The sequence below is a fragment of the Lampetra planeri genome, chromosome 49 (genome assembly GCF_965212315.1).
Source record: "Lampetra planeri chromosome 49, kcLamPlan1.2.h2, whole genome shotgun sequence".
Taxonomy (NCBI): domain Eukaryota; kingdom Metazoa; phylum Chordata; class Hyperoartia; order Petromyzontiformes; family Petromyzontidae; genus Lampetra; species Lampetra planeri.
Window position 1 is genome coordinate 1352512 of NC_136155.1, and position 24543 is coordinate 1377054.

At 49.2% G+C, this 24543-nt stretch overlaps 1 protein-coding gene across 2 annotated transcripts in view; it reads right to left on the minus strand.

Annotated features, from left to right (window-relative positions):
• LOC144734060 (uncharacterized) overlaps window positions 1–24543 on the minus strand; it is a 258027-nt gene that overhangs the window by 149059 nt on the left and 84425 nt on the right. For both annotated transcript variants that reach the window (XM_078616112.1, XM_078616111.1), the window contains exons 6-16: window positions 22609–22689; window positions 22031–22129; window positions 20861–20953; window positions 19409–19567; window positions 18410–18469; window positions 17733–17774; window positions 13667–13729; window positions 12020–12094; window positions 11459–11551; window positions 4704–4760; window positions 368–421 (exon numbers count right to left, since the gene is read on the minus strand). In XM_078616112.1, the coding sequence (XP_078472238.1) occupies window positions 368–421; window positions 4704–4760; window positions 11459–11551; window positions 12020–12094; window positions 13667–13729; window positions 17733–17774; window positions 18410–18469; window positions 19409–19567; window positions 20861–20953; window positions 22031–22129; window positions 22609–22689 (876 nt within the window). The remainder of the gene's footprint in view (window positions 1–367; window positions 422–4703; window positions 4761–11458; window positions 11552–12019; window positions 12095–13666; window positions 13730–17732; window positions 17775–18409; window positions 18470–19408; window positions 19568–20860; window positions 20954–22030; window positions 22130–22608; window positions 22690–24543) is intronic.

Below are 24543 nucleotides of genomic sequence, written 5' to 3' on the forward strand. Positions count from 1 at the left end.
AATTCACTTTTTAACGCAAGTCGCAGTGTCTTCCCCAAAGTGGTACGGGTCGTGTATCTGCCCCGAAAGGGATGATGGGGGACGTGGGTCGACTCTTGACCCAGAGTTGAATTTGTGAGTCAAACATTGACACAGAACCATGGATTGTTTTGATATAAAATACATTTCATGATTCTATGACGCATTTTGCATTCCAGTCACAATTTCAAAACGTATTGGAAGGTAATAGATGGCAAGGGGATAAATTAACAGACTTGTAGACGAAAAATTTAGTTTTCTAACCGGGTCAACCAATGGCATAAATGTAATAGCCAATGATTGGCCGAATGAATAAATATACGAAAATGGGAATGAGTGAACGCCTCACCTGTGAGCCTAAATCACCAGACTCTCCCTTCCGCCCTGGAATTCCTGGCGAGCCCTGAAAAGACAAATGACATGAAATCTCAGTGACAATCAATGCTGGACCCATTCAATGTGATAATATACAGTCGAACTTCGGAGATCGAACGCACCAGAACTCGAACAAATCGGTGTCCGAACGATATTTCCGAACATTTTTTGCCCCGGAAACGGAACGAAATTCGGAGGTCGAACGGGCAATCGCGACTTGAAAGAACCTGTACGGCTGAGACGCGTATGGGCAGCGTGCATGACGCTTGCCCAAACAAATAACACCACCACCTCCATCAACTCTCCTTACTACAGGTAAAGTGAAGTTCAATGTTCATTTATTTCATTTATTCCATATATTTATTTCATTTATTCCATTTATTTATTGTTTCTTGTTTTTTTGTATGATTTTATGCATGTAATTACTGTAAACTTCGTGTAAAAATGCTTTATAATGAGAGCTTTCTTGTGTCTGGAACCAATTAATGTCATTTACATTAATTCTTATGGGGAAAATGTATTCGGTGTTCGAACAAATCGCTGATCGAATGGCCTTCTGGAAGGAATTAAGTTCGATCTCCAGGGTACCACTGTACATCGGAACTACAGCTGGAATATCCGATTATTTAAGCCATCGATTAATCAACTGATCATCGGTTGCACTACTCGACCAATAGGACATCGTGAAAATAGTTGGGGGGGGGGGAAATATTTCACCTCTGTTTCTCACGGGTGCCGCTGAACGGTAGTTGATGGGCGGGGCTTGGTGACATCATCAGCATTAACAGCTGCGTCACGTTGGGCGGGGCTCGTAGGGGGTTTCCCGCCTTCGTTAGGCAGTAGTCGTTCAAATTAGTTTTGTCTATTGATAGACACAATCGAGCAATTGTATCGTAATTTGTTAATAAGAACTCCAAAAAATTAGTGACACGAGGTTCACGATTTAAAGGCCAATGGCGTTTCTCTAAGCATGTATAGTTGCCACCTTTCGATTTTGCTAAATTGGGGACAGAGATCATGCGTGTAAGTTTCCACCTCTTCGTCCCACTCCAGTGTCTGCCTCGGTAACGTGACACTCGCCCAGCACAATCTAGGCCGCCTGATTGGTCACATTCTAGTCTGAGCTCACCATTAATTCATCATCATGATCATCCTCCTCATCTTCTTCTACTGATGTCGATGTGGAGCAACGGCTACAATTTTACATTTGGGGTGATTGAGCCGGGTAATTGTGCCCGGGGCGTAGCAGAGTGGTGAATCATGGCTCCGACGACGCCTCCTGCCTTCGTATTTTTGCTAAAATTCACCTGGCAGCATTACGTGAAACGCAGCCCTACTTGAACATGAATGCTGGTCTTGGCGATGCTGCGTTATGGTTGACTGTCGTCTGTTTTGTAAACCCTGGGTGTTAAGTGCTTTATCCTACCGATGGCTAAGGCCCAACACGCTGGCAGAGCCATTGAGCCCTTACATCAGCAGAGGGCAGCATTGCACAGGCCAGGAGTGAAGTTCTGCACAAAGTATTCAGCAAGTGTCGGTGGACATGCCTGGCAGTTTGTGTAACGTTTGCGGCCTCAAACGAGTACCTGGTGCAATGTGTAAACATCGCCACTCGGGAGACAAATGTGGCCGGGCGTGGTGCTGGCCACCCACCCCCTCGTTTTGCCGTGATGGCCTTCATAGGTGCTACTCGCTTGCATATCTTGTCCCAACAGTCTGTTGAGACTATACGGGGGATCTGTGTCTTTGTAATGTTTGCGCGTCTCAAGCCAAATCGTTGCTCAAATGATCAATTGGGAGGTGCTGATCTCCAGTAGAAACCTGTCAGGAGTGGAAATACCATATTCCCATGGTAGGGGCCAGTCTTATCTTCCGGATGATCGCCAGTGATTTCCCACAGTGGAACGACCACCCAGTGTGTTGTCACGGGAAGGATAAAGATTATACGATGAATTCCCTGCATGTGATATGAACCCATGGCTTTTCAATTACGCGAGCAAGCGCTCGAGCCCGAGCTGGATTGAAACCTGTTACAAGGTTGCGAGTGATGGAAATCGTGGTCTAACTGGAGCCTGCCTTACGGTTGAGAGATAGTGGGGTAAGGACATCGGTTGATCGATCTCAGGACTTTAGGATACGAATGTAAAATGTATAGGAATGGGCTGAGTTAACCAACTGTGCAGATGACTGCCCCTAGCAGCAGATTCATGTAATTTACTTTTTATAGAATCCACGGCTGAGTGTTTAACACGTAGAAGCAACTCAACATGTTCAACAAGAGCACTGTGGCTTTAAAATCAGGAAATATATATATTTATTTTATTTTACGTGCTATGAAGAAGAGGCATTGCCAGACACATTTCCTATTAAATATTTTGAGGTGGGAATTTTTTGTCAATAGTGCATGTTCGCCACTGCAAAGTACCAAACAATGTACGTGTGTGTGTGTATACATTCGTCTGCCAATGTAAGAATATTAAGCAATGTGTTTTTTTCCACCACAGATATGCGTAGCTATATTCTGTATTATTTTTTCATAGGAAATATGCGGCCGTCCGATTAAAACCGCACAACAATAGACTATATACTTATGGTGTAAATGTGTAAGTGTGTGTGTGTAGATATATGTACCCACACACAGCTGACAATGTTAAACATCAGCAGGAATTTTCCACGACATACACGCATAGTTATGTTACTGACTTCTTGGAAAATCTAAACGTTTGGCTGTGTAAGAGTTGGACTGCAGACTACACTGCAGTGTTGAACCTCGGAATCGTGTATGTTTAACAAATACATTCTTCAAACTTCGGGCAGGACATTAAGTAGGAAGTTAGCACGCCGAGTAATATTGATCAACATGAAACCGCATTAGCAGTCACAAATCTGCCTGCTGCCTGATGATGCCGGTTGCAATTACGGGCGAATCGTCGTGCTCAGATTGTAAATGTTGTGAATATTCTCTGCGAGACACTGGTGTGCCGTACTATTAACGAATTGGCATGTTTCGTTACGTGACAAACCTTACTAATTGTCTATCTCGGGTGATGGCGGGTTTAACGACACATTTAAATGTACTGGATCTAACCCAACAAAAACATATATTATGGATATTGGTCGCGAAAGCCTACGTGTTCAACTAGCATCGAGTAAACCGCGATTACTTTACATACCAAGAGATATTACGCGCCAATAAATTATTGTGCCTTTATAGAACCAAGTGAGAGCCGAACTTAAGATGCCTTAAGGGCCGAGCTAAGTAACCGCGCTTTGCGGCACTGAGGCTACGCAACTTGGAGGAGTCAGAATCGTAGAGCGACATTTGTAAACTGGGCTATGACACGGGAACACAACTGCCTGCTTCCGGCGAATCATATCACGGGGTCTTTCACGTCCACACTGCAGTCAATGGCACGCTTTGGTCATTCCATTCAGGGATTCCATTCACGGATTTATCCAAAGACGGCTGACACATCACGCCAGATTTATCTTCAAATAAACTAAATATATATTAGGATGTTAAATGTTGTTCTCCTCTAGGAACCAGAAGGTTATGATCATCTTTGTTATCAGCCCCGTCGGTGGTGGAAATTCCACATTGCTATGGCAGGAGCAAGTCTAAAATGCGCATGGGACAATCACCGTTAAATTCCTGTCGAGTGATATTGACTCCCGAATAAATGATAATGATGGTGACGATGGTGACGATGGTGGTGATGATCACGATGATGGTGATGATGAGGGTAATGATGACAATGACAATGATGATGACGGTGCAGATGATGACGATGGTGATGATGATGACGATGGTGATGATGATGACGATGGTGATGATGACGGTGATGATGACAATGGTGATGACGACGATGATGACAATGACCTAGCGCATGGTGACCTGTTCGCCCGACCTCACGATTGTGAGTCGCGTGTTCCCACCACAGCGCCTCCCCCCCAGCCTCCCAACCCCCCCCCCCCGTCCAATTTTAACGCAAACGCTAATTCGAATGGATAATTTAACTTCTGTAAAAGCAGGCAATTCACCGCTTCAACCACTTCACGTTAAGTGTAAAACTACTTGCCACGACGTTCATTCTAAGTGCAATCACAATCACGACGACGATGGTTATTCTGAAGAAAAAAAACGTAACCGATTCGCAAATCAGACACAATGACGACAACGATAAAAATAAACCTTCCCCCCACCACCACCCGGTTATTAGACGCGAGGCGTTAAAGCGAAAACAGGAGACGGCGGAGTCTGCGGAGAGATTTTTTTTTCTCTTTTTCCCCCGCGACGGGTTACTTTGTACCAGAGGTCCAGGTCTTCCAGTCAAACCTTGGGGTCCAGGCGGGCCTCTCATCGCGAGCTGTGCACAGGCACACACACAGAGACACGCACACCACACCACAAACACGACAAGGGCACGCGATCAAGACGCGCAGCGGCGAGGAGACGTCGGCGTGGCCTCCTGACGCTAGATCCGTCGGAGGTGCTCAGCGACGTCGCGGTGACGACGACGGCGACGACACGGAGAGAGTCGTGGCTGCATTTAGCCGTAGCGTGCGAGGGGAATTGACGATCGTTGTCGGCGTACGAACGTAAGTTCGCGATCGTTGACGGTTGGATGCACCGCGATTTGAGTGAAATATGACGGTGCGAGGAGGTTGTGATGTTTTTGTCGTTGCGCTGTTTAAATGCGAATGTATTCACGGGGTAGAACGTGTTTGTGTGCTGTGCGTGTTTGCAATTCGCAATGGATACACCGAACTTAACCAATAATTGACGGCCAACAAAAATACAAGGCGATTGTAAGTCGCGTTCGGGAATTTTTGTAACACGGCAGTACAGAATCAGGCAGCACAGCAAGTAGGCTGCTGGTTTAGCCTCATGAGTTTTCACTGGGGGGTTCACTCCAATCGTGTTCACACGCCCGGGTAATAAATACTGGTCATTTTATTTTATTCAATTAGCCAAATAATTCCAAGCAAGACCCTCCTGAAAATGAGTCTTGAGCCTCAGTGAGGCTTGCTTATTATAATAACTTGAAAAAAATCCCGATGCAAGTGCTTGTTATACAAGACCTCACTGTATTAGAGTCTTGAATTCCAAAAGTATTGTGTCATAGACATTTTGTACACACACACACGCGTGTCAGTGTGTGTGTGTGTGCACATCTATTAAGCACACATAAAATTGTACGGACTCTTTGTTTCATACACGCTTTGAGGCAGTTACAAGAAAAAGACTTATTTGCTTCAACGAGCTTGGGGCAATCCTCATCCTCATGGTTGGCCGAGAGGGGGTGGTGTAAATTCCATATTCTTGTGGCAAGAGCCTAATCTATCCATGGTATCTAAATGCTATCGCATCTCCAGATGCTTCGCAGGGAGCGGGGTGATTAGCTCGATGCAAATGAAAACAAATGGGGCTGGAGTCTCTCCTCTGCACGAAGTTTTATGAGGAGCGAGAATTCCAGACAGCGGGAACAGCAGCCGAGAAGGAGCGACCTCATCCCGTGGGTTGACGAGACGGAGGTGGCTTTGCGAGAAGGCGGAGGCCTCTGCTGAGAGACCACTGTCAGCTCCAACAACGGGACTAGCTTCATGATGACAGTGGTGATGTTGATAATGGCAGGGTTGATGATGTTGAAACTGTTATTTCTCTACACGATCCCCTTGAAGCGCATTGCGCTTGTTCCGTCATCATCATCATCGTAGCGGTTTTAATTCCCAACAAGAAGAAACCACGAAGAGCTCACATCGCAACATCGCTCAGTTGTCACCAGGAGACAATCACTATCCCTGCGGGTGATTCTTCTTCAGCTGTGGAGGCATCTGGAAGGCACTGGCAGACCAGGTCTGGCGAGGGGGTGGGGTTTTCTGTTTCTCTGGATTTTCTCCAAGTTGTCTCAAGATTTCTACGGTGTGTTGAGGTTTCAGTGCACATTAGAAATGCTGTCAAAATGTTTTCGACCACCTGTGAAAAGTAATCATTAATCTACTACTTGGAAATGGGCTAAACTTATTCATAGGCAATGTACAGTAAACACCGTTTAAAGCCAGACCCGAGTTAGCCAGACATTGGTGTAAGCCACAAAGGTTATCCAAAGTAAATATATTATTATTAAAGCAAAAAAAACTAACATCTGCAATCACAACTGCGACGTGGCCTAGCGTTCGAGCGCGCAGCTCGCAATCGGAAGGTTGCGAGTTCAAAGCCTGGTTGGGGAGGTTGATTCAGCCCATCAGCCCATCATCCCCTTGGGGTAGGTACAATTAGTATCTCTTTTTGAGAAAAGTCGACAATGGTTGTCCTATGGATAGATACGGCCACCGCCAGAGAAATGTGGAATTTCCACCACAGGTTCAGGGTTGTGAATATATGAGCATCAACGGCTCAGTGCTCGTTGGAGCGGCGATTCACTTTTGACTTTGCAGAAGCGAAAGTGCATCTCCATCCGACTGCTCAGGCTTCGAGAGACTTTGCTGCGGTTTTCACCGAATCCTTTGCCGTCCCCGCCGTTTCTCCGGCGAATGTTTGACGCAGCAAAGCGCAACGCCTCTCCAGACGCAGGCTCGGGACTGCTCGCAAGGCCACGTGATCGTCGCGCCTTCGTCGAATCCTCGATAGAATCTAATCGCCCGCCGCGGTCCGGCGCTGTGCGCGCGTTGGGGTCACCGCTGCGTTTGGAGTGTCGCTCCCAGGGCCTCGTCAGAAAATCTAAGATGCAAAATACGCCCGATGACGCTCGATGTGATGAGCGGCGAAACGCCACGGCACTCAAATTGTAAACGTTGTGGATTTACTCTCCAACACAGCGGTGTGCAGAAGTAGTAACTTATTGGCACGTTTTGTTTACGTGACAAACCTTACTGGTTGGCTGTGTCGGGTTGATGCGGGTTAACGACGCATCTATACTTAAGCGATCTAGCACAAACAAAACGTAATTATGGTTAAAGGCCGCTTCGTGATACCGCGTGCGCACGAGCGGGGTGCCTCCCTGCACGTGGCGCGGTCTGCCATCAAACTTGACGGCGGTCCCGAGAAAATGACACTGCAGAACCGCTTTTGAAGACCCTTCAATTTACCGTGCACCCAAGACCAGATGGTGCAGCGCCTTTATTGGAGCCATTCAAACAAGAGCGGTGCTGTCACGTGGCAATCAAACCAATGTGGTGGCCATTACAGCTGGACTAAAGCAAACAGCAAGTGACGAGGCGAACATCGTCAAAAAGTTTTCCCTGCAGTCATTGTTAACTTGGCTGAAACCATAAACTCGCTGAGAATCAGTTTTTGTTTATATCACTGGTGGTTGAAGCCCAAATTAGAACCCGGTATTAGAACCCAGGGTCTCAGTTGACAGGGCCTTGCCTGTAATGACACCACAGCTTTGGAATCTGCTCCCTAATCGTATCGTTTTTTTGTTTTAGGAATATATACCGATTCAAGAGGAAGTTGAAATTTCACCTCTTTTGAAACTGGCACAATACTTAGCGTACGATGATGTCACTGCACTTGAGTTGTTCAACGTGTTAGTTCACAGCAGTGTATCCAGTGTTATGCATTTGTTGTCCTGGAAACTTGTTGTGATTCTAGGCTCATGTGTGTGGCTACCTATGACTCACACAGAGACCCATACTGTAACAAAGAGACCAAAAGACTCACACAGACCCATAAACTTACAAAGACACATAGACTCGCACGCAGACCCGTTAGACTCACATACAACTTATTGTGAGTCCAAGTCAATGAGTGTTACTTCTGTGAAGGGTTCTGTTCAAATCGGCTTCTTAATTACGTCGGCACATTGGGACTCGTGTGAGGTGTGATATCAAGTCACACGTGATGACGACGATGATGACCATTGCTCTGACAAGTAAGAGCCAATCTCTAAGCTGAAGGCAATGCATCCCGAGAGGTTAACCAGCGTTAACCTCGTAAGTTATCGCTACGTTCAACACGAGCGCCACCTCTTTACCCCCTCGCCGTGATTCGGGGCGCCCTGCCGTTACCTTCAGGATAGGCCCGCAATGGATGGTAATAATTAGCGTTATACGCCGTGACATTAATTCCCGGAGCTATGCAGTCGTTAGGCAATCGTCTTGGCTGTGTTTAGACTTCCAAAATTACAGTGTGCCAAGTCACGTTACACGTTCCGTTATATTACTCCGCAGACGCACGGTGCATTCAATCTACATTGCAAACTCGTTGCTTTAGAGCTGCTTGTTGCGACCTGCGCAGCCCGCTGCTCGTAGTCCCGGCTCGGATGGGGGCAGTGAGCCCCAACTTCTTCCCCAGAACCCAGAACCCAGCCAGGAGCACTGAGGTTGGACTTCGGTCGTCCGCAGAATTTCTGTACCACCACCTCTCCGCTCAATTATTGCGGTTCGTGCCTTTTAACCGGGCTCTTTAAAAATAAAAAAAAATTCGATTTAAAGCTTTCGTGACTGCAGGGATTCATCTTCTTGGTTCTTTCGGTAAAGAGTCATTCAGACTCTGTCTTCTCGACAGACCTGTTCTTCACCTGAAGACGGCTGCTTGCGTTGTGGCCGAAACGTCGTGAGAATTATTTTATGATGTTTTATTATTTTATTATTTCCATTCTACGTGACTTTATCGAAAGAACCAAGAAGAAAAAAAAATACTTACAAAAAATAACTTTTTGTATTTAGTTTGTTGTCATTTCCCCCTGCCCCTCCGATTAGCGCGGTTGGCTACATGCAGTGATGATGCACACCATGGGAAGGGATTGAACCTGGACATCCACGAATGTGGGCGCAGTGTGTGAAACACCACCACACCACCTCCGATTAGCTCGGTTGGCTACGTACGTTCAACATACGTGTACACGCACACACAACAAACATCCGTACATTATATGAGATTCCTGAAAGGCACACAGACGGTACTCGAACCCAGCACGGCGGAGGTGTGGCGTTTCAAAATATTTCAACCGTTCGTACAAATGTTTCATTCGGACTTTTCCAGCAATGCAAAGGTAAACGGGACCGGCAAGGTGGACCGATATACGCAGTCTACTGCACGAGTCGGCCACCCGATGAGCACAGTTGGCTACGTACGGCGCGAAAGAAGTCCAATGTGTACGCACGCGCGCACACGAAGCGGGCTTTGGCCCAGCGGTGGCGGGCAGCCCTGGCTGTCGCTGCTCAGCGTGCGGGTCGCGGTGGACGTCAAACACGCCGACCCGCATTTGTACGAAGAGCTCAAACATTTCGACACGATGCGCCTCTGGCGTGCTGGGTTCAAGTACCATCTTGGTGCCTTTCAGGAACGTCATAATGTACGGATGCACATGCGTATGTTGCACGCCTTTCGCACCGCACGTGGACTACCGTGCTCATCGGAGGTGGTGCGGTGGTGGTGGTGGTGGTGGTGGTTGGTGGTGTTTCACACGCTGCACCCACAATCGTGGACATCTCGGTTCTATTCCTGTCCATGGTTGTGCATAATCACCGCACGTAGCTAATCGGAGGTGCCGGGGAAAGGACAACAAACTGAACACACATTCCATAATAGAGGTGATTAGCTGTGAGCAGAAAACATGATGTGCGTGCATAATGTATGTTGATTACCCTATGAATAACCCAACCAGTAATAGCTACCCATTGTAATTCATATGCATCCATTAACCCCACGCTCCCCACCCCCTGGCCTTCGCACCTGATTTATCCCGCTATTAAAGACCGAAGCAGGAGGATTTCTCCACAACTCTGTGGCTGTCGCCTGATGATGCTGGTTGTTGTAATTACCAAGGTCACGGTACTCGAATTGTAAATATTGTGGCCGGTTTACTCTTTAACACCCAACCGGTGAGTGCTGAACTGGTAACGAATTGGCACGTTCTGTTTACGTGACCACAGCCTTACGAATTGGCTGTGTCTGGTTGTGGCGGGTTTAACGACACATTTATATTTACATGATCTAACCTAGAAAACCCTCTATTATGCATAATAGTGGTCGCGAAAGCCCGACAGCTACGTGGTGTTTGAGGTATTGAGCTACGGACGCTAAAAAACGAGCGGGATTTTAACCCCCTGGTTTTGAGTGCTCTGTGTGGTCGGCACCCATGTTGGAGACACAGAGCCAGCAAAGCTCCTGCATTGCTTAGCTCCTGAAATGCTGGCCGAGGAGGCAAACGTCTGCGTTGCAATCACCCGAGCGGACGTGGGAAAGTGGATGTGTTGTGAACGAGTCTCCTTCTTCTCCTTATTGTGTTACTATGCAATGTCGATATTGAAGCAACTCAACCGCTTGATCACCACTTCGTCCAGTTCAAGCAGCAGTCCCGCTTCACCTTCTGTCCGCTACCAAGGCGCCGTCCTCATCAACGTGCAGGGACGGCTGTCTGCTGGGCAGCTCCATAAGGGTGGCACGCAAACCATCATGTCGCCAAAATGCCCATAGCCTGGCCAAGCTATCCGGACTGCTGCCTGTGAAGCTTGGCCCAAGGCAGTCTGGATAGCTGCTGCCACGTTTGGCTGACGGGTCGTATACGGCAGAGTCTGATTTGAGTCCCAGGCTTTCTGCTGTCGAGCAAGCAGCTGATGGGATGATTCCACCACTGCGAGCTGCCACGAATGGCAGCCATGACCTCGGCCTTTTTATTGACACGAGGGGGCCGCTCAAGTTCAAGTTTACAACACAAAGACACCAGGACAGTCACATTTGCATTAGTGTGCCAGTGGGGGCCAATGATTGCCGTGTGTATAACCACGATTCGTGGTGTAATTTTTTTAACTTGCCAACTAGGGACCATGACACCCGCGACGCACGATGGGCCTGCTCTTGCGAATTACATCGGTTGGATCTTTTAATGTCCACCGTGAAGTGGTCGCTGCTCGTCAACATGGCTACTACGCCCACAGCATTAACCAGGGCGGCGGCCGCCACCGAATTCGAAAACCGTGAACCTCCGCAGCAAGCGACATGACCCGGTGCTACCGGCAGGCCGCGTCACCGCCACGACAGTCGGAGGTTGTCCTGGCCGACGTCTGGATCGACACACTGGTCACTGTGCGTGAGCGATGGTGGAGTGGCCCTTACCCGTGCTTGCTGTAGGATGGCTTGAGCCTGGGCCTCCTGATTTGAAACTGCTGGGCCCTTTCCACCCTCACCACCTCCACCTCCAAACCGGAACTAGGGGGAATAAAAATACACGTGCAGACACATGCGTTAATACACACACTGGCACATTCATTACACCCAAATACATTAAAACACACAGACAGAGATCCCCCATACAGCCTTTAACAGACCTTTTGGACAAGCGCTGTTAGCAGCGAGCACCAGCTATCAAGGCCGGCACAGCTCACGAAGGGTTGGGTGACCAGCACCGCGCCCGGCCGCCTTTGTCTCCCGAGTGGCGATGTTTACACACCGCACCAGGTACTCATTTGAGACTGAGTCGACCTTGGGGAGGCCCAGAACCGGTTCAGATAATCGTCGCTGGCGTTGGCCGTGAGCGGCAATCTAACTCGGGTCGCCGGGGTTCGTAGCGCAACGAGATAGCCACGGCACTCCTGCTCCCCACAAATAAATACACACGGAAGACAAAGACGCGGGCACACAGACGCACAGACGGAGGCGAGTGAGCAGAGGACTCACCGGCAACATGAGGACAGTCCCAGGGGGCCCCGGGAGTCCATCGGCACCTGGTAACCCAGCGCGACCGGGAAGGCCCTGCACACGGTCGACATAATCATCATCATCGTCATCATCAGTGGCAGCAACATCATCAGTGGCAGCAACATCGTCAGTGGCAGCAACATCGTCAGTGGCAGCAACATCGTCAGCAGCAAAAACATCGTTATCGTCAATAACGGCTGCAGCATCAACTGCACCATCGTCATCATTAGCAGCAGAGTAACAGCATCATTATCATCATCAGCAACAAAAAACATCACAATCATCATCAGTAGAAGCAACTTCATCCTCAACATTACCAATATCAGATGAAGCAAAATTATCATTATCTGCAGCAGCAACATCATCATCAGTCACAGCAATACCAACATCATCATCCATCACCACCATCGTCATCAGTAACAGCATCAGCATTTGCTGCAACCATAGCAGCAAAGGTAGCTTGAAAGCGAGCAGCAACATCACCACCATCAGCAGCACCACATCAACATCACCGCCATCAGCAGCACCACATAAACGTCAGCACACATTGGGCAATGCCTACTAACCAACTGCACCCTAGTGATGAGACTCAATGAAGTAATATCCAGCCCAGTGAACGCTTTTTTTTAATTGAAACTTGGGGGGGTTGTGGGCAGCACTTGACTGAGCGCGTTAAAGTGACATCTCCATTAGCGCCGTTAAACCAGTGGCGGCAATTCCACATTCCTTTGACGTGGACCGACATCTTCATTGCGCACAGCAGTGGTATATTTAACAGGCCAACTGAGGGATGATGGGCCAAACCGATCCCTTATTTGGGATAAAAATTTACAACCCTTCCAATGGTGACTCAACTCCTCTGACCGCTGAGACTCGGTGCCAGATGGAAGCATGTCAGAGATTTTATTATTTTTGTTATTCTGCTTGTTTACCCAAGAGAGCCTCAACGAGTCTCAAGACTCGTTTTCAGGAGGGTCCTGCCAAGTTTTCACAGTCAGGGGCGATTTTGCTGCTGATGCTGTTTGCGATCCCATTTGAGTAATTTTTTAGCTTTAGGATATTTTGCCCAATGCCAGGAGTGTCACGGTGGTGAGATGTTAACTACCTCGCCTGGTATACAGGAGGCCGTGGGTTCGATCCCGACTCTGACCCCTGTATATTTGCAGTTTGCGTGTTCTCCCTGTAGTCGCAGAGCTTTTTCTGTGGTTCCTCCGGTCCCCCCCCCCCCCACACATTTAAAAACATGCGTTTAGAATATTTGGCTGCTGTCAATTTCCATATGATGATACGCCACTTCGTTGAGCTATCATTTATGGCCAGGTCGCCTCTAAAAAAGAGCTACGTAGCTTAGTGGGCCTTACCTGGTAAAATAAAAAGAATGATTAGTTTTAGTTTACATCATACAGTTTTTTTTTATTTAGCTATAGGAGGAAACCGGAGATTCTGGAGCAAACCCGCTCGTAACAATAGGGAGAACATACAAACTGCATGCAGATATTTGCCCGAGACAGGAATAGACCGCAGGCTCGTCTTGCTGCGAGGCACGTGTGCCTACGACCACGCTGTCACCCTGCCGCCCACAAGCAGGGACAAGAGCGCGTGCAAGCCTGCGACGATGAAACTCACTCTCTCTCCAGGGTCTCCGGAGGGTCCTGCAGGGCCGTGGGGACCGGGAGGTCCTGGGAAGCCCTGCCAAACGACACGGAGCGCGAGACATGCCGGCGATTAAAACCACAAAGCCACGCGGGCCTCAGTACTACGCGCTCCGACAATCCAATGGTTTGCAGTGGCAATGCCAACTGCAGATGACAGCACCCCGATATGGTTTTGGGTTGTGCCACGTGGCGTTTCGCCATGACGTCAGACGTTTCGCTCCAGGTAGCTCGGAGCTTCGTCTGTGCAACCGACATTCGAGAGAGCTCCCGGCACGTGGGGCGAAACGTCGGGACGTCACGCGCCAGACTGCACGCGGTGTGACCCTAAAATGCATCGGAAAGCCGTGCAGCGTCACAACCGGGAGTGCCAACGCAGCGGCAGAACGCAACCTTCATCTTCTCTTGCAGAGGAGTCCTGAGTGAATGCAGTCTAGAACCTCAGTGAAGTTGATATTTTACTTCATAATTGCTTTCGTGATGTCACTGCTCTCCTCGTATTCAAAAACGAATGGGCTTGACACCGCAGCCATGTCACTGGAGTGCAAAAACAACAACAACAACGCCTCGAAGTCACCTTCAAGCCTTTTTCTTCGTCATTAACCGAGCTTCAAACTCACGTCGGGCTTCTCAGGGCATGGGGCGCTAGGTTTGTCTTTGCGCTGCACTGATTGGCCAATGGCTCTCTCCGAGTCTATTTATTTATTGTAAAGTGCCCTGGGTTGCTCCACATGAAGGTGTGCTATGAAACAAGACACGCTCGGTGTCCAACAGCATGGAGAGGGAATTTAACAATGGAATTGGAGGCGCTCGCCATGCGCCGTAACAGCTACAGAATGAATGTGCGGTGTGGTTAAGTGCTCTGCAGATCAATGAAGGTCAAACTAAAAAACTCCAAGGTAAGATCAGTTTTGTACCATCTGCTTTGTTTCAATCTTAATAGGACATTTACAATAATTTATGGAGCTTTGTCAATCCACTGCTGGATGAAGGCTTCTCCACACCATGTACAGTCATGGGAGTTGTTCTAATTATACTTCACCATTGTTGGTCAGTGTGGGTTAGTGAAGGGCGGAGGGACACCGGTCCGGTTCAACTCTCGCTCGCCACTGATGTCAGCCGTGGCTGCGAAGCAAACTTCGGTCGATGGGGTCACAGCGCATTACGCTAACCACCGCAGCATCACCGCTCCTCTACCAGTCCTGCTATGTTCATCAAAAACTTGGGCGATGACCAAGACTACAAGTGAAAAGGTCGCCAAAAAGCCTACCTCATCTACCATATAATTCTCCGTTAAGAGCGATTCCCAACGGCTTCGCCGTTTGAAATCGGCGGGGCGCGTTGCCATTGGCCAGCCGCCCGTACGGCAGTGACGAGTGACGTATAGGGCCACGCTGATTGGTTGAGTGCCTAGCGGTTCGTCCTGATTGGCTTAGAGTTTGAAGGCCATTGGAGAGCAGGGTTGTATGTGTGTACTTTGAACTTCTTTCGCACCGTACGTAGCCATCCGTGCCAATCGGAGGTGCGGGCGAAGGACAACAAAGCAAACACAAAAGCACTTCTGAAGAAATTAGTTTTCAATCTAGGGTCGGCGATTGGCCAGGAGTTTAGGGGGCAGTTGAAAATCTTCAAAGAAGGCCTGAAAATCAGTGATAAAGGGGCGCGTGACGTGAGTTCGGGACGCTTGGAGATTGAGCTTGGCACGAGTGCGTTGGTGTTACGACCCGCATCGCGTAAACCTCCCAATGGTCGACTCGGGCGGACTCCCCTTCCACAAGCAAAGAGTTGCATGGATTTCACAGCAAGCGACAAGACGACAAGAACAAGGTGACAACACCAGCCTCAGAGAGGCGCCTCAGGGAGAGGGGTGTTCTATGACTGCTGGGAAGGTGGGAGTGGTTCTGGTTGTCACGGGAATGGAAACGGACTGAACAGATGGACACTGTGGAAGAAGACTACGGAAGAACTGCTTAGCACTGGGCCCCGCGTCAGCTGATGCAGAGAGAGATTGCGGAGAATCATTAATTGAAGCGCACTATCTGCCAAAATGGCATTACTACGTGTCATGAGATGAGAATGACTACATTTCATCAGATATCTCTGTGTGTATTTATATACACACGATAAAAAGCCAACGTTGTGTCCTGATCAAACGAGCAATGAGGTGGTGATCATCTCCCATTTACAGCCCGGAGCCAGTGGTGCAATTCCACATTCCTATGACAGGAGCAGGTATATCCATAGGACCACCACTTATAAATTAGAACAACGAAGCGTTACTTATTTTACTTACTCCGGAGGAATGATGGGGCTGAGCAAGCCCCCCACCCAAACCACTCGCTCTCCCACGTAGCCACGTGGACGACGTTATATAACGAACCAAACTTGTCTACGAATCTCCTTGCCTGCCAATTACAGCCCTGTCACCGTGCAGAGATTAGGCAGCATACGAATACATGGACAGTTTACAATTTGGATTTTGTATAGCCTCCAGAGTGCGACCGCATCTCAAAGACGCTGCACAGAACACTGGGCACATTGATTTTATAGGTAGAGAGAGGCAGTCAGTCACACGCAGAGGAGATATGTAAGGTCTTGAGTTTGGACTGCAGTAGGGAGTCGACAGCACGGATGTCTGCGGGAAAGGAGTTCCAGGTCAAAGGGGCAGCAGATGATGATGAACAACCTCCCACTGAATGTTGATTTGGGGTGTTTTTACTAAAAATAAAAAGCCTTGTTTAAGTCCATCATTAACACGTTCTGACTCATCGCCCTTGGACCTCGATGAAATAAATCGTGACCAAATGTCAATCGCAATGACTGCCGCGCCAACGGATGGACAAAAGTGCGGTGGCGTTGCAGTTTAGATAGATGGCGGGTACCCCAAGCTTCCTCGTGCTGTGCCGCTTTATTAATGAGCGCCCGGTAAGGTGGTTGTAGGGGTCGGGCGGGTGGGTGGTAGGCAGCAAACCAGGGCCGTGGGTCCAGTGACCCCCGGGGGGGGGGCGGGGGGGGGGGGCTACCCTCGTCCACGCTCGACCTCCACCCGTCTCGTGGACCCGGCCGCCTCGACTGACTTCTGTCTCTTCCGCGCCGCGCTCAACCACCACGGCGCACGTCAGGGCACCATGCCCACCGTTTGACTTTGGTATTCCCTGCCATCGTTTATCTTATACACCCCTAAGCTTTTATAAAACGACGACAGACAACAACAACAACCTTGCTCAATTCAGGAAACGTGTTACACTCTATTACAACTTGATGGCGGTGCTGTTCGTTGTTGTCCGCTTTGTATTTTTTTTCCATTTGGGCATTGTGTGAACTTTGTGTGCTCAGCAACTGTGTTAATGAAATAAATAAATGTAAAACACTCCATTTGATGGCTCTGAGTCAGCAGTGGAAATTCCACATTCCTATAACAGGTGACAGTTTATCCACAGCACAAATTACTTTTACTTCCTACATGATGATGATGATGATGATTAGCTGAGTAGACCTCCATTCAAGATTTGACCTTGGCTGCTTCTGTGAGCCGAGTGCTCCAGACACACTGACACCCAACCAAAGCCATGAGGTGTCATGTACACCAACCGTGGTCTATCTACTGCTGGGATAAAGGGCTGGCCATGTCATTCACCGTGGCCCTGTGATGCCACAGCCATTGATCTCCCTCCTGCACACGAGCTACCTCACATCGCCCCATCTGCACTGTGGTTGTCGTCATCTCACGCGCGTTTCCCACCTTTAGCTGCCGTTCTGTTGCAGCGCTCACCCATGAACCATCGTCCGTTCGAGCGAAGCGCCCCACCCAAGCCCATTGGCTATCCTGAACAGTCCCAGATGGCGTCTCAGATGATGTCTACGATTTACATTCGGACCCGGATCCATGCATTCCTTCTTTCCGTCTCTCCGCGTAATCGCAAGCATGTAACCTCTCCACACTTCTTTGCATGCTTCCTTAATTTTTATTCAATCTGCTATGTGGGTGTCCATGTGTGGATATAAATATGCTTAATAATAAATAATAATGTAGAACTCACCATAGGTCCCTCAAGGCCTGAAGGTCCCTCAAAAAGCATTCCCTGTTTGAGAGAGGAAATCAAATGCAACAGCCAGTCCATCAAGCAGGCCTTTATCTTAAAACAAAAATCGTAGACCACGTGCTTTCATTTCAGTGCAACACTGGCCGCTGTTAATATTGACGTCTTAAAGTGGTGCGTCTAAGACAGCGTTCTTCATTGCAAGGCCCGCGGGCCCCAGGCAAGGCCCACACACTGGTGATGTATTATCGGCGAAAGTGAACCCCTCTGAAAATGAGTGAAAAACACTTAGCACACCATTGGAACCTCATTTGCCAGTAAAAAATATGATAATTGGTGTTTTACCCTTCTATCTGGCAACAAAACTGACACCTTTTTTTTTACAAGGAGTCATGTTTGCATAGATCACAATACCTGCAGTCATAATGCAAACAAAAAACATAACTCTGATGATGTATGCACTGTCCTTGAAGTTGATTGGTCCACACCCGAGACAGCTTTCCTTAGAGCCTAGTCTCACATGGTGTTGGACCAGATGACACCTTTTGGCGGTGGTCTATGCAAACATGACTCCTTGTAAAAAAGGTGTCAGTTTTGTTGCCAGATAGAAGGGCAAAAAAACAATTATAACACTTAGCACGTTGAAGTGGGAAAAAACAACGAAATAACTCTCTTACGGGTTCCACAATCGCCGGTTCTCCCTTCTGGCCTTTCTCTCCTTTGTGTCCACCGAAGGCCTGGAGACAGACAACAGAGGAACGACTATCAGCACGGACTAAAATTACGATGAAAAAAAAATCACAAACATCATAATCTCATGGTTTATTCTTGAAATCGGGATCTTTGCAGGAGGAGGAATACGATAAGTCGTTTATGAGTCTCTACTTCACAGATGTCCAGTAGGGGTGGGTCAGCAAAGCTATAGCAACAAGCAATACAACAACAATACGATAGTTTAACGATAAGAGTGCAAAACAGAACAAAAGGCAAGAAAATCACTAAATATAAATGTCAAAGTAAATAAAATTAAAAATGTTTTGTAAGTCTGATTTATCAAGCTTGGCCAAGGCAGCAAAAGCAGCAAAAGAGTCGCAGACCACACCAAGACAGCGCCACGCAGCAGTAGTCCCTCCATACAATGGCACATTGACAAGGCACTGAGCCTCCCTTGCAGTGTATCTCAAGGTACACAAAGGTGGCATGTGAGGTGACTACTAAGGAGTGAAGTAACTACAGAACCAAAATACGACGTCTGAAAAACAAATGCGGTATTAACAATGTGCTCAACAAACGAGAATAGGGTGTAGTGATCACTCCCAGAATGCATTTCGTAGCGTACCGTAGATGCATTAAGACACACCGTACAGCAGTTACGGCTACATATCACCGTGGTGGTGCTTCTGAGCGTGAATATCGATGAGCTGTTCTGCCTGACGGAGCTCAAAACTCGCGTGAAAGCGTCCGGGACGCGGCAGCGAGATGGGTGCAGCAGAGAGAGGGGGCCACAGGAAGATCAGGAGCGATGGAGGAGCGATGGAGGCTCAGGAGGAGGTAAGACAATCCAGGAGTGAAGGAGGATGAGTGGGAAGAGGGGGAGACATGGAGCAGTCGGGTAGGAGCGGAGGAGCAGAGGAGGGTGAGCAGAGTGAGTGGCTGGGGAAGCGTTGGCCGCTCACCTCCCCCGTCTCAATGATGCTGGGCAGCTCTGCGCCGGCCTCGCCCTTGGCCCTGCCGGCCGTGGGGTTGTATCCGTAGTCGTAATCCTTGTAGTCGTCCAAGCGGTCGAAGTCGTGCTCCTCCTCGTTGGTGCCGTACTCCACCGCGAAGTCGTCCCCCTGCCCCGCACGGGCGGCACAGCGTGGGAGAGGACCCCTCAGTCAGCGCACCGCTTGCTCCACACACCCCCCCCCCAGCCCCCCCACAGGCCCGCACCACCGCTCAAGGGTAGGCACACAGTGGAAATTCCACATTCCTATGCCGGTGGCTTGGGGGGGGGGGGCTATTTGTCTACAGAATGTTGTTTGTGACAATTCACTCAGTGGTGGTCTATAAACTAAACTGGCCCGTTGACTAAACTAAACAGCGACACACTCCGCTGCAGCTGACATATGAAAGAAGAAGAACTCAACTATTTTTTTTATCGATGGGCCAGTATCAAATTTTTTTTTAAAATGCTCAACCAGAGCTATTAATACTTCATTACTTGGATTGCCTTTGTATTGTTCGTCTTTTTTCCGTTCTCTGGTGTAACACTGGAGTGGACAAGTAAGAGCCATAGCACGGGGTATACTGGATGTGGTGTGCTGGGTACATAAATATATTTCAAGTCATCAACCCAGATAGACCCAGGTGAAATTAAGCCCCCGATTGTGCCAAATGTTTTCTCGCCATTCTAAAACATCACGCGAACATAACACTCCCCGGCTCAATCGCGCCGCCGTTAATTGTCTGTGCCGGTGATTCTGCATTCTAACGTGGCTGGAGTCACGATGGTGACAATGATTACATTCACATTGAGCCGTTTTGATAAAAAACGAGGTTAATTTAAAAAAAAAAACATCGTGTGGTGAATGAGTACAACGGGTGAAACTGTCTTCCCTCTATCCAAAAAGACTCAATCCTGTTTGCGAACGGGATGCGGTGTGCACGTTCCGTCTCGTGAATACATCAGTGAATTCGCGTGGTTTTTCCGTGAGCTGCGTGTGAAGGAATCCACCCAATCTCAGCTATAATCAGGGCACTGACCACGAGGACAGGGCCGTCGCTCGCTGCACATGACGCCGGTCGTCGCCGCCGCCACAACCGCAGAGGAGCAATCCGATTCGAGTTTGTAAAATTGTGCTCGTGCATTATCGTTAGTTTCTCCCACTCCTCCTGCCATTAACCGTGGCTTGCTGGGATTGTCGGGAAATTGGCGACTCACAACCAGCGATCAATTGTTAGACGGCAACGTACTATTTGTGGCGAGGTGGCGGTAACGTTACCAGACCGCTTGCCTGGCCGGCCTAGGTGGCACGTTGAGGCCACGTCCCATTGTGAATTCTTTCGGATAGGAAGTGAACAACGACGATGACGACGACGGCGAGGAGGAGGGTGGGATAAACGATAGCGATGTGTTCGCATCATACCCCTGTTTTATTTGAAGACAACGGCGTCGATGGCGACCCCTTGCCTCCGTAGTCGTAGGTGTCCTCACCAGTGGCGTATTCGTCGTCGCTCTTCTGCTCACGACAGCGGGAGGCATCGGTGAGCCGCGTCACTTCCCTGCCTTCGGTAAAACCCACGTAAACTTTGCACTGAAACCAATTTTTACTTGACCAGGTAAGGCCCCACTGAGCTATATGGCTCTCTTTCAGAAGCGACCTGATAGCTCTAAATGTGGAGGAGAAAAAACGGAGGACCCGGAGAAGAATCCACGCAACCACGGAGAGAGAGAACATGCAAACTCCAAATATACAGCAGGCGTCAGGGTCGGGATCGAACCCACGACCTCCTGGACAGCAGGCGAGGTCGTTGACATCTCCTAGTCACCGTGGCATCCCGTGGGCTCCAGGTTGAGGAAGCTACAAACTCCGGCGCGGGTTTTTCCAGTCTCACGTGATCCACGCTGGCGGTGGACTTATTAAGGATGGCTGCAGTGGTTGTTGTAGTTCAAGCAGAACAACGGAGATCGAACATCTGGCTAAAGACGGTGGCCAGGGCTCTCGGGTTTGATGGCACATCATGCGATGTGCACGCGCTAACAGGAAGCCACTGGCAGCTATGCACTTTCAAATCTAAATTGACAACTCATTTCTTAGGAACTCCATTTTGTGTTTAATTTGTTGCCCTTTTGCTGCACCTCTAATGAGCATAGTTGGCTACGTACGGTGCGAAAGAAGTTCAACATATATACATTACGTAGTGGGCTTAGCGATTGCGGAACTGAGGTTTGCTGATAAGCCCAGGAGTGACACGCCAAACACAGCGGTGACTCCAGTGCATGGTGATTTGAAGTGATTGTGGATTTTATAAATATATCGTTAACACAAAGTTGCTAAGTAAAGGCCAACAACAAACAGCAGCAGTATCAAAGTTGTAAATTATCTTTGTGATGCTGCTGCCGCTGCGTTGGCAGTGGTGCATCAATGACAATCAACAACAACTCAACAAATTCATCAACGACGCTGCCTTGAAACGGAAGAAAATACAGAATGGGTGACCAGTGAGTGAGTGAGTGATTGGGTGAGTGGCAAGGAAGTGAGTGAGAGAGTGGGCGAGCGAATAGCCGAGTAGGTGAGCGAGCAAGTCGGCGTTACCACGGGGGACCAGGGGTCGCTGGTTGCCGTGACGATGGGGTCGAACGTCACGTCGTCGGTCTTGTACTCGGTGGGGCTCTCATCCTCGGGGCTGCCCTCCTGCGAGGGGGACACGGCGACAGTTGGAAACGACCGACTCCTCAAAGCAAACCGCCCCCGTGGCCTCGCGCTCAAGTCAGTAAGGGTTGGCTATGTACGGTGTGAAAGAAGTTCAACATGTACGTTGCTGGAATCTCCACGCTGTTATGGGTGAGGCCAGGATTGCCACGATTGCCTTACCACCAGAGTGCTACTCGTTTTATCCACCCCGTCGATCCCTGACTGGACTATGTGCTTGCGACCTTCTGATGGCGAGAGTTGGTCCGATTGCAGTCTCAGCAGCCGACGGGATGATCGTGAAACTAGCGACGTAAGTGACGACGGCGCTCTCGGTGGCACCAAAGTTTGGACATCTCCGTGAGTCCCGAGAGATGTGAATAAATCCGCCCCGGTGGATATATGACACTTTTAAATAAAGCACGTGGAGTTTTACATTGTAATTCACTTCACCGCGATGATGCAAACTGTTGTGAACGTACCACGGGTTTGAATCCATCTGTGGGCGTTTCCTTATTCTCGTCCGTGTATTCATAGTCGTACTCCAGCTCCCCCTCGTAATTCTGTGAAGGCAAAGGCGTGCGCACGCGTACCATAACGCACACACACGGCGACAGACACAAATATCAGGGGCTGGCAGGGTTCAAGCCCTGGACAGGCAGGGTTCAAGCCTTGTACAGGCAGGGTTCAAGCCCTGGACAGGCAGGGTTCAAGCCTTGTACAGGCAGGGTTCAAGCCCTGGACAGGCATGGTTCAAGCCCTGGACAGGCAGGGTTCAAGCCCTGGACAGGCAGGGTTCAAGCCTTGTACAAGCAGGGTTCAAGCCCTGGACAGGCAGGGTTCAAGCCTTGTACAAGCAGAGTTCAAGCCCTGGGCAGGCAGGGTTCAAGCCCTCGACAGGCAGGGTTCAAGCCTTGGACAGGCAGGGTTCAATCCCTGGACAGGCAGGGTTCAAGCCTTGGACCAGCAGGGTTCAAGCCCTGGGCAGGCAGGGTTCAAGCCCTGGCCAGGCAGAGTTCAGGCCCTGGGCAGGCAAGGTTCAAGCCCTGGACAGGCCGGGTTCAAGCCCTGGACAGGCAGGGTTCAAGCCCTGGGCAGGCAAGGTTCAAGCCTTGTACAAGCAGGGTTCAAGCCCTGGACAGGCAGGATTCAAGCCCTGGACAAGCAGGGTTCAAGCCTTGGACAGGCAGTGTTCAAGCCTTGTACAGGCAGAGTTCAAGCCTTGTACAGGCAGGTTTCAAGCCCTGGACAGGCAGGTTTCAAGCCCTGGATCTTGGGCATCTCACGAGAGCCTTACAACATCCCTTGTCGGAGCGCTGAGCGAGTCGCTGCCGGGATTTCTAAGTTTTAATCGAGGTTGCAGCCCGACTGTGATGAATCCGGGCGGTGAAGCTGCAACGAGTTGACTCGTTCATCAATGACGCAGATAAACACAAACCGGTCGTTACGGTAAATTTGTCGTCCCATTCAGTTGAGCTCACCGCAGCTGGGAAGATTAATACGTTACATTCTGCCGACACGGCGTGAGTAGCAGTGTACCGTTGATACGATGCGCACATTAAACAGGCGAGCAAGCACGTTTTGCGAGGACCCCCCCGTCAAGTCATCCAGGCTAAAGGGTGAAAGCATTCCATTAAGCCTGGGGCGGCCGGGCGCGGGGTAGAAGAGAGGAGGGGTGGAAGGAGGAGGGTGAGGGGGGGACAACTTAATAAAAATAAGTTAACGAGTTACCTCTGAATTATCAACAACACATTTTGTAAAGTGACAAAATGGTCCCCGGGGGATCAGCCAGCTCGGCAGACGAGGCTTCGTCACACCGTTTGCCCGCAGGCACCTTCATCTAGGGCAGGGGTCGGCAACCTACGGCTCCGGAGCCGCATGCGGCTCTTTACGGGCTGCTTCTTGACAATATGTACGTATGTACAGTATGTACTCAGATGCATTGCGGCTCTTGAAATACTGAATTTTGTACCGAATTGGAAAGAAATGGCTCTTCTTGTTATTTTGGTTGCCGACCCCTGATCTAGGGGAATCAAACCCTTGCAAAACTACAACGCCCGTGCCCAAACGTAGCAGGGCACATTCAGGGAGAGGTATTGGATCCGTTTGGCTTTGTTGTTGATGCATTGGCCAAGCGTGATAAATGGGACATATTATTGTTTTTATTTATATTTAGTGACTTGCTTACCTTTTTTTCTATTTCGCATTCCTATCGTTGTTGTTGTTGCATTGTTTGTTGTTGTAACTTTGCTGACTGACCCCGTGCCCATGCTGGGCATCTGTGAAAAAGAGCTTCATGGCTCATCGGATTCCTCCTCCTCGAGTCTAAATTCAAGATTCTGATAGACTCTGCTGCTCTTGCGCTGAGGGAAAACATCTTACGGGCAGGCCTGGTGTGAAGGGTGGGCAATTAGAGC